Genomic DNA, 10,580 nt, shown 5'->3' on the forward strand with positions numbered 1-10,580 from the left:
CTTCTTATTATCCAAACCGTTGTCTCTACATGTCCTGACTTCCAGGACTTACGTGTCTTGCTTCCCGACCATCCCTCGCTGTCAATTGTCCCTCGATAAAATTCTTGGTAAATTCAATACCTTTGATATTGTTCGCCGTATGCAGTTTTTGTTCTTGTATTGGCGACGTTAGTGATATTTAGCGCACTATGATTATCCCACACATTTGATGGTTTGATAATTACTGTACTGTACAGTACTTTGGTTTGGAATGTATCAAATAAAGTTGTTTCATGTATTCAAATGTGTGAGAAAATCCACTGGGGCTGTGAGATGAAGCGAACCTGTAACAAAGGCATTGCCAGTTGCATACTCTACCACCACTGATGGTAAAAGTCTTACAACTGGATATCTTGTGTGACGGGTTATGGTATCACAGCTATACTGAACCAAGATGGTATGGCTCTCCCTCACATAAATGAAAGAAATGCTGCTATTGGCCTTGCAGTGTGTAAGTTGCAGGTGGAAACAAATGAAAATTATCAAATAAATAATTAAACAATTTACTGAAATAGTAATGAACAAAAATAACACATGACATATAGTTGACTATCATGTAATGCAAAGGTGAATAAGTTAGTATGACTTTAAATGCAAAAAATAAACTATAAGCAATGAATTAAAGTATGAAGATATACTGGTGTTCTGAAGACAGCTACCATACCACCATGGCATCAGTCACACGACGTTGGCTGGAAGCGGACGACGGGTTAGAGACACGAAGGTGATCCTAGAGCACTAAGGGAGAGATTGCCTCTCTAGGGAGGCAGCGCTCTTTATATAGTCCGGCGGTGATGACTCATCCAGTGTCAACACGAGGTGGACATCTGGTCAACTAGCAAACAGCTCGTTGTGGCTGGCGGTGCCTTTGTGTTGAGCTGTACCACTGTCAGTTGAAGGCGGCTAACTGCTTGTTTGTGGGGACAAACTGCCAGTTAACAGTGGCGCCCGGCTTGCCTCTGAGTCGTACCAGGCCGTGCCAGGCCATGGGGGGTATGGAGAGGTGGCAGGACTGATGACTCTTCTGGGCTGGTGTAGATGTATACTTCCAGTGCAGAGGCATTGAAGGTGAAGGAAAAAGGCAGTTCCACTGCTATGCAGGGGATTCACGTGACACTTGTGAAGCCACAGAAAGTCTGGAGGCCCTACTGAAGCCAGTCCAAGTATTAAATAAAACCCCTGAAGTACGCCGGTGAAGGGTAAAGTGAAGGGTGAAGCAAGACCGTATACCCCAACTTCAGGCACACACAGAAAATCACGTTTTGGTCCCGCCTCTCAACTGTGTATTTGAAGTTGGGGCGTATGGTGTTGAACTGCTTCAGCCTTCACCCTGAGTGCTTGTAGGGCTTACGTAAGACGTTGACTGAAGGAGTGGCCTCAAAACTTGCTGTGATTTATGGGGAAATCCGGTTGTAAGACTTTTACAAAGTCAGTAATATACTGTGGTAGAGTATGCAGCTGCCAGTGCCTTGGGCAAGGGTTTACGTCGCCTCACAGCTCCAGTGGATTTTCTGCTTGGTGTATATCAGGTTGTGATTTTGTGTGTGTACCGTATTGTTATGATCGCCGTTTGATAAGTCCTTTCTGGCCTCAAGAGTCATTGTTACCCACCTAGAAAGATTGCAGATGGCCAAAGCAGTTATTTAAGTTAAGAAGGGACAAGTCTTAAACAGAATTTTGCATAATATTTGACTGTAAAGGGGTAGATTGAAAAACAAAATGGTGAACCGGGCAGGCGGTACTCACAATTTGGCGAGTACACTCGGGAACTTTTAAAGTGCAACCAAACATGCTTTAGGCTCTCACAACAAGAGGTGAGTGGTGGTGGCTCAGGTGCTCAGCCAATCAGAGCACCTAAGGAGGGAGGGCAGGAGTGAGAAGGGGGTGGTATGTGGAAGTTTGGTGACAGTTGTGTGTAGTTTGTTCATCTTCATTGTAAGTTTCATGGCTTGGTGTGCATTTCCCTAGTAAATTTAATTAGGGAAAAATTCAGGTGTTTGATTTTTTAAATCATCTTTTTAAATGTTGAGTTGTTAAAGCCTCAAAGTGCATGGAGTTGGTTTGGGAGTATGGCATCCTCATGCTGTTGCGTGCTCGCGTGAGGTAGCAAAGGTGATGTAAAGTTGTGGGGTGTACATGCTTGGGACGTCCTCTCTCGGGATGGCTGGTGTTAGACCTGTGTGTTTGTCGGTTGTTGAAAAGCCGTCATCCTTTGCTGTTGTGGTATTGATTTTACATTGTTCATCTTGTAATTAATACTGTAGTGCGATATCTAGGACTACCATTTGTAGGTTTAAAATGTCTAATACAAACAGTTGTCCAATGAGTTTTAATAGGAAATATCATCCACCAAGCACCATTGTACAATTATATTAATTGATAGTATATGGATTGTGCAGAACTGCTTAGAATGATCTTTAACACTTGGCTATATTGGTCATGTCAAATACCTGCACGGTGAATGCTCAAAGACCCTTTCTTTATTCAGTGTTGTCACATACCTCATGGGGCTATGGATAGGCAAACACTCATTCGGTTAAACTTGCCTTGTAGTACTTTCAGAGCTCAGTAATTTGGAATCTGGTTAGCACTTTCCAAATAAATTGACCTTTAAAGTGAATTCCTATTTAGGTTTAAAACATTATACCGAATGAGAAACTCGGATTATATAGCCGAACACCAGAAATGTTGTTATTCAATTTGGTTGCCTAAAGCACATTCAAGGACTACACATTACATGGCATTCCAGGATTCCTCTATACCTTGCCTTATGCTGTAAACATTGCCACAACCCTGTGTTTTATTGATTTAAATGGCCACAGGGAGGCATACAACACTGCAGATTATGATGTCATTAGTTATCCACTGTGCTGACAAGTGGGCTGACTGATGTTCGTTGACACCTGTATCGTGCTTCAATTTAATCGCCAGGAGATCACCCTCTCACTAGACTCGTCTGTAGGAAGTAGAGTATAGTATCTCAAATTACCTTGGATCATAAATAGCATAAGACTTGGGGGTAGGAGAGGGTTGCAGTGTTTGTCATGGCTCTCAGTTGTTCCTGGTATTAGGCAATTTAGTTCTGGAATCATTTTTGTTGGCCAATGTTAAACTTTTTCGAAAGTAGATGTTTTTCTGAAAGGGAAGGGGGGGGGGGAACCTCCTATGTTTGGATACATGTTATCTAAGTGAATACTTAGATTTATACAGTAGAATAACTACCTTCTTTTCCTTAGTCAAAAAGGTTGCTTGTTTATTTCTAGGGACTTGTATTTTCTTTTATTTTTAACTGCAGCAACTTTCAGTGAATGATAGATTCTTACTGAAAGGACCTTTACTTCATTGTTGTTGCTTTATGGTCATCTCATTGTGTACAGGGATTCCGCGAAGCTTTTGGGGTTAGTCTTTGACACTCGTTTGTCTTGGTCAGCCCATATCTCTTGCCTCCGAGTTGAATGCTCTAAGGCCCATAACCTCCTTAAGGTTTTGTCCCATACTTCTTGGGGAGCGGATAGGCGCACGCTCCTCTATTTGCACTCCTCTCTCGTCCTGTCTAAACTCGATTATGGTTGCCCTGCATACTCTTCTGCTTCTCCTTCTACTCTTCACCGTCTTGATGCTTTGCACCATACTGGGTTGCGTCTCAGCTCTGGTGCCTTTCGTTCGACTCCCGCCCTTAGTTTGTATGTTGACACTGGCTTTCTCTCTCTTCAGGACTGCCGTGATCACTACTGTCTTCGCTATCTTGCGCGGTCCTTCCAACATCCTTCCTCTCGCCTCTGTCGTGCATTGACTTTTCCTCCTCCTGTGGTTCCTGTTCCTCTTTATTGTCTCCCACTTTCTGTCCAGTTATCTCGCTTACAGGATTCTCCTTCTGTTCATATTTCTAATGTTTCTCCTCGTATTGTTCCTTCATTACCTCCGTGGAGAGTCCCCCTTCCCAAGTTGTGTACGTCCTTGACTTGTATTACTAAAGCCTTTACCCCTCCTACAATTCTGAAAAGCCTCTTCCTTGAGCACTTTTCTTCGCACTCCCACTCTATTTCCATCTTCCCTGATGGGTCTAAGTCTGCGGATGGTGTGGGCTACTCTGTTGTTTTTCCTGACCGTACTTACATGTGTCGCCTCCCTTCGGAGGCTAGCGTCTTTACGGCAGAACTTTATGCTATTCTCTATGCTCTTTGTCTCTTGCTTTCTCATTCCTCCTTTGTGGTTGTAGTTGATTCTCGTAGTGCCCTCATGGCTCTAGGGTCCTTTAATCCTGTCCATCCGGTGGTCATTGAGATTCAACATTGGCTGTTTCTTATTTCTAGTAAATTTAAATCAGTAGAGTTTTGCTGGGTTCCCAGCCATATTGGTGTTTCAATGAGCGTGTGGATGCTGCCGCTAAGGAAGCTATCCGTTCTTGTCCCATCTCCCGTAAAGGTATTCCTTATTCCGACTTTATATCCTGTTATTCATTCTTCCCCGTTGGCAGGGTTGTTGGTCCTCTGTGGTTGGTAACAAGCTGCGTACTCTCAAACTTAGTGTGTCCCCGTGGCCTTCCTCCTACTGTACCACCATAACCGGCGGTGGGACACTGCTTTGGCACGGCTGTGGGTTGGTCATACCCTCTTAACCCACGGTCACTTAATGGAGCGCCGCCCTGCTCCTTATTGTCCGAATTGCGTTGTCCCTCTTACAGTTGTGCATATCCTTGTTGAATGTCCTGACTTCCAGGACGAGCGTGTGTCTTGCTTTCCGACCGTCCCTCGCAGTCACTTGTCCCTCGATAGAATTCTAGGTGAATCGGATACTTTTGATATCGTTCGCCTTATGCGTTTTTGTTCTCGTATTGGCATTCTTGGTGATATTTCGCACTTTGATGGTGCTACATGGCCTTCCCGGTTTGGTGCCTTCTTTTGGCAATTACCTTACCTTCATTGTCGTTTCATTTTAATGTGGTAGTTGTGATATGGATTGTTCTGGCTCACGTGCAAGGTCTTGGATTTTTTTCTGTTTTATATTAAGAATTGCCAGTCTTGTTACTATTTGTAGAGTTAGAGATCTGCATTAAGGCCTCAATATTATATTTATTTTTTTTTATAACATGTTATCAGCAATTTTTGTGGTTGGTAATATTTAGATTAATGTCAGTAATGTATAGTGACAAGGGTTAAGACCCCTTGTTGTATGACAGCATTTTTCCCAGTCATTTCTTTAACAAATGAAAGGGTCCTCGTAACCATTCTTTTGTCCTTTCTACCATGTGTGTTTGTTGCTTCTTGGTCTTTCATTTGGTACTTTGGCTATTAAAACAATGGCCTTTGGTAATGTTGCAATTACCATTTCTAAAAAAAAATGAGCAGGTTCATTAGCAAACAAAGTTTTACAAAAAAAAAAAAATCCATTTCTTCAGGACCTTGCAGATGTTAGGTCAAACTAATTGACAGTAATCTGTTTTGCCCTTTCAAACAATGATGGTTTTAATCTAGGTAAAATATTTCAGAATATCTGAAGAGTTTGGCAGACAAATTTAATCAAAGCTCTTAAATCATAAGTTACCAAAGACTTTGTGAAAACCATGTTGTATAGATGTTTCAGTGTCACTTTTCTAATGTTTTGTAAATTTAACAATGATCTTTAGTTAATTTAATCATAATTTGTACAAAGCTTAGGTGTTGCATAGCTTTAAATTTACTTTCAAATATGAAAATTAAAATATTTACTAAAGTTTCTTCCACTTTAATATTTCAGACTAATTTGCAATATTTGTTAGTTTATGTAAATTGAATAGGTAGTCCACTTTTACATCTTTTCAATGCATTTTGCATGCACCTATTTAACAAATAGGTGTAAATTTTACCAAGTATTTATTTTCAAAGTAAAAAAATTTCAGATGTTTAAACATTGCATCAATAGTAGTAAACAATAATTTCCAGTATAATTTCAGGATAAAGTATATAAAGTAGTTTCATTAAAATTGTTTTATTTAATAAGTTTTACATATAGTATTTATAATACATCTAATAATTATTACTGTTTCAGGTTGTGGGACAGATGCTCCTAGATGAACAGAAGATCCAAGACAACTCCAGAGACAATCACCTGTAAAAGAAATAAACATTAAACAGGGACACTACTTTTATTATCACCAATGCCTAATAATAAGGCCACAAAATCCTAACATCCTATCTTTTAAGATAGGCTCAGCAAGGCCTATCCCTTCCTCTGGTTGTAGTGCAGGGCTTGTTCCCTGAATGGGTGCATTACATCCACCACTTTAGTGCCATCAACACATTGTACATATGCTTTACAGAAAGCACTGTACAATGCATGCCAGGCACTAAAGCTTTAGATGCATCCACCCATTCAGCAAACAAGCCCTGTGAGAATTAACAATGTAACCATTGTTAAGGGTCCCTACACCTATGCAAATCTAGTCCATCTATTAGATGGGTAGTAGAGCAAAGCTCTGAAAAAGCCAAGCCAGGGAAATCTGCAGGACTGCCTGGTCCCCTTTTATGAAATGGGGTAGGATCAGTACAAACTGCATCGTCCCCTGTGGGTTGTAACAGTAGGACATGGTTACACACCTATAAATGGACTAGATAAGAGAATTAAGATTAGGTCATTGATATAGCTAAAACATCAAATTCAAACTCACCCACTTTTGTAGATTTCCTTTTGCAGAGTAAAGGAGCCTCACTCCAAGCCAGTCCATGCATCATAATCACTTTCACCTGAAAAATATTTCAACAAATTAATTACAGATTTAAAGCCAATCTTTCTTTACTTTTCAAATTAGCATTCAGTAGTTTACAAATTCAGATGGAAAAAAGTTCTTTAAGGAATTTACATATTCTAGTAGCAGTAGTAAAGATCTAATTTAGCAATATATATGGCATCAATTTGCCAAGTTTCAGTAAATGTCATTTGAGAAACTATCCACAACTGCACTTCAATGGCAATTTACACTTATCTTTAGCCAATGCTATATTGTTTAAGTTATTACTATTTTTTTACTTTTATGCAAATTTATTCAGATTAACCTTTACTACAACTCACCTGATTCTGTTTAAGCAACTGACAGGGACTTCTGGACTTTCCAAACCACATTCTGGAAAACTATATAAATTTAAAACCAAGCTAAAGTAAATATTGAATATTTTTTTTTACTTTCAAGGGAAAAATACCATCACTTTGAACTAAACTTTTCCCACCATTAACTTTATTTGACTCATGATTACCTTTAACAGTGTTATACATTAATAGATTAAAGCTTATTTAACAAACATTTAATGTTAACTAAACAAGACTTATATTTCATTAAAATGCCCTCAACTATGCTGTTTAAGATCTAATGCCCCACATTAGAATTTTGACAATTTCAACATATCATTCTATTCAATACATTCCTGAAAGGACTAAACTTGCAGATATGGTACCCACTAGCCTAAGCCTAGACTTCCATACCCATTCAATTTCCATACCCTAATATTTAATAGGTTTTTAGCAATTAACTTCTACCCTCTAATTCCAATGTACACAACACTACTTATTGTAGATCTGCAAGTATTTTCCTCCAGCTCTGTTGCCAGGACCTTCCACAACCTGTCATGTGAACAGTAAATATTACTAAAGTTATTTGCATAGCAATGTTATTTTGTTCATACCTGTACCACCAGTTTAACAGTTGCCGTTTCAAATGGCACACTAAGTATCTTGTTGTCCCATCTTTATTACAAACAAAGCTATAGTCTTTAAGTCAACATCCTATACAAATTTTATTTTCCAACAACTTTAGTCATGAACATTTTTCTGGAACATTGCAAACAAACTTCGTTTTTAATTAACTATGTAAGGGGGAGATTCTGAATAGCAAGTGCCAATAGGCACTGCCACTGGCTTATGGCAAAAGATTCTGTAGCAATAGAACTATAAGCCACACTTTCTCCCCCCCCTCCCCCCACTTCCTCCCAACTGTTCAGTGTCAAAAGGGAGGGGGGGGGGGGGTGTCCATTTACTGTACCGCTTACATTTTAGTGTGGGCTTCATCCACTATTCTGATGTTCGCTGGAACATTTGTGCCAGCTGCTGGTTTGAAAGGGAGGCATACCATGTGCCAATTCAGGAAGCTTTCCACGTTCCTCACTGCATGTCAGCTCAGGATCTCACTACCATGTTGGGAGGCAGTTGAAGACTAACCAATCAACATCCCAGGCTGGAGAGCAGTGCCAGCTCTGGGAGAATTTACCACCTGCAAAAAATTTAATACTCTTAATCTACACCATCTATCTCATCTTTACCTAGCCCCCAAACCTTACATTTGTCAGCATTAAACTGCATCTGGTAGTCTTAACCATTTCAAAACTATATAGGGCATCGGTATTTTTTATTTGCCAATTCTGCAACTATTACAGTCTAAACCATAATCTTGCGAATAACCGAGGTCCAAGGAGAGCTTTTAGGCACTCCTTACAACACTTCTCCCAACTTAACCTCATTTATACTTATTTCCTTTGGTATAGCCATGACCTAATCAACTTCAGTCAGCATTCCCAATGATCCGAGCCCCTATCAATTTTGCGCCACTATCAAAATCTCTGCTGAAGTCAAGGTACACAAAATCACAAACCTTATCACTATTTCCTCAACTATGCAACCTAATCCATGAACATTTAGTAATAAAAGTATGCGATTCATGTATCTAGTCATGTTTCTCAAAAAGAGGAGAGAAATGGCACTTGCCATGTTAGATTCTAGTAACTTTCCTCACAATAGACCAAGCTAATTGGTCACTAACTTACGCGTTAAAGTTAACTCAAACTTTTCCTTTAAAACTTGCTATATTAGGAACTTTCCACGACCGGCCTTTACCAGACATAATTAAATAGGGTAAAAACGGTATATTAAATGCAGTAAAACTACGGTAAATTCAATATGATAAACTTGAATTCTTTAAGCATGGGCTGCATAGTAAGTGAACTAAACTAAATGTTAAGCACCCTGGCAAATCACTTCGTTCTATTCAATTTCTTTATTTAATCACTTTGTCCGGCTAGAATTTTTAGATTAGATTAAAGGAACACCCTCCCTGGTAACGGCTGAACTAGTTAACCAAATACAAATATTTAGGTAAAATACTTTCATAAAACCCGTCTACTTCCCCCACCAGTAGACTTGTTCAGCTAAAGGCATAATGTAATGTTCCACTTTAGTAAATAAAGACTTAAAAAAACACTACCCCATCCGTGTAGTTACCGGTTACCTGACATTCTACGCTTAAAATAACCCATCTATTCCCCATAATTGTTCGATATAACTTACCTCTCACCCGCTGGTCGAGTACACAGCAGTATATATCCTCCTCCATCACTCACCGCGTGGATACTATTTCACTCTGGCCGCTAATTGCCTCAAATCACCTACGTTGTCCATAAACATATATAGAAGAGCAACTGACCGTAACACCCGTATAGCGATCATCACATAACGTGGGAACATTAGTAGTACTGCTGTCAAAACATAGATGGCGCCAGGACAAACGGTAATTCCTATGGACTCTGATACAAGACACTCCGTACATTGACAACATCGCACACTAATATTTTTACCACTTCGGACACCAGCTTTAGACGTTTCGCATATGTGTACGTGTTTCATATTAAAACGACAATATAATGCTATTAACAATTAAAATCTTCTATTTAACAGGCATATAGTTATTAAATGAAGTTTAGTGATGTAATAGACATAATCCGGAGTTGGTAAGGACGCCGCCCGCCAGCGTAAACACAACACACCCGAATGCCCACAAACACGATACAACGCACAAAACACAACACTTCTGTCAGTTTTTTTATAAACTCCTTTTATATTTATTATGTGAGAGTTATACTTGCATAAAATGATAACTATTATAGGTAAGCGCCTAATATTTAATATTAATCAATAAAAAAGAAGTCAGAAGCCACACGCCTGTCTGTACATGTCTTTTGTGTAAAAGTATTTTGGGCGCTCATGTACTTGTGCGCTAGCTGGCGTTCACAACTGTTCTCGCCTACAAGCATTAGAATTAAACAAACGAATTTATATTTTCATTAATATACAAGAAGAGAAGGCTACTCTTGAGTCTGTAATATTCATCTGATCACTGGTCTCCCATTTGGTCCTCATTGATTTATAAAATAAAAAAAAAATAAAATGTTTATTTAGGTAAGGTACATACATACAATAAATTTTTACAAAGATTGGTTGACTTATAGGTAGAGCTAGTACATACAATGCCTAAAGCCACTATTACGCAAAGCGTTTCGGGCATGATAAACTTAAATGACAAGCTTAATACTAATTGAGGATAATGAGTAGAATGAAAACAAGAAATGAAAACATAGATGAAAAAGCAGCACAAATACAATTATGTCGACAAACAGCGCTCTTAAAAAAAAAAAAAAAAAAAAAAAACAGACATTGGTTGACAATAGAAGGGTAAGGTAGGTTACAGGGAATTTATTAGGTATAGCTTCGTTTTTAACTTAAACTGGGTGAGAGAGGTACAG

General features: G+C 39.2%; 2 protein-coding genes across 9 annotated transcripts in view; one reads left to right on the top strand and one right to left on the bottom strand.

Annotated features, from left to right (window-relative positions):
* Positions 1-6,155, top strand: part of LOC123773072 (claspin) — a 103,304-nt gene extending 97,149 nt beyond the window's left edge. For all 7 annotated transcript variants that reach the window (XM_069315452.1, XM_069315454.1, XM_069315453.1 and 4 more), the window contains one exon: positions 6,067-6,155. The gene's annotated coding sequence lies outside the window, so the exon portion shown is untranslated. The remainder of the gene's footprint in view (positions 1-6,066) is intronic.
* Positions 5,991-10,124, bottom strand: LOC138358010 (uncharacterized). Of its 2 annotated transcripts, XM_069315468.1 has the most exons (6): positions 9,349-10,124; positions 8,058-8,278; positions 7,580-7,632; positions 7,087-7,137; positions 6,686-6,761; positions 5,991-6,126 (listed from the first exon to the last, which is right to left on the bottom strand). In XM_069315468.1, the coding sequence occupies exons 2-6, from the start codon at positions 8,074-8,076 to the stop codon at positions 6,011-6,013; spliced, it is 315 nt and encodes a 104-aa protein (XP_069171569.1). In that variant the 5' UTR covers positions 8,077-8,278; positions 9,349-10,124; the 3' UTR covers positions 5,991-6,010. The 2 variants fall into 2 exon arrangements, with proteins under 2 accessions (XP_069171569.1, XP_069171568.1); XM_069315467.1 differs by lacking the exon at positions 7,580-7,632 and having other exon boundaries at positions 7,087-7,138; positions 9,349-10,085.
* Between the last annotated feature and the right edge of the window lie 456 nt (positions 10,125-10,580).

This window comes from Procambarus clarkii, chromosome 81, assembly GCF_040958095.1.
Source record: "Procambarus clarkii isolate CNS0578487 chromosome 81, FALCON_Pclarkii_2.0, whole genome shotgun sequence".
Lineage (NCBI taxonomy): Eukaryota > Metazoa > Arthropoda > Malacostraca > Decapoda > Cambaridae > Procambarus > Procambarus clarkii.

What these genes read in the sequence shown, in the direction of transcription:
- LOC138358010 (XM_069315467.1), bottom strand. Translation starts at nt 8,140, where the DNA reads ATGGTATGCCTCCCTTTCAAACCAGCAGCTGGCACAAATGTTCCAGCG. An exon ending in GATGAAGCCCACACTAAAAT is followed by an intron (nt 7,139 to 8,057) that starts GTAAGCGGTACA and finishes ATAGTTTTCCAG; the next exon opens with AATGTGGTTTGGAAAGTCCA. An exon ending in AGTTGCTTAAACAGAATCAG is followed by an intron (nt 6,762 to 7,086) that starts GTGAGTTGTAGT and finishes AATATTTTTCAG; the next exon opens with GTGAAAGTGATTATGATGCA.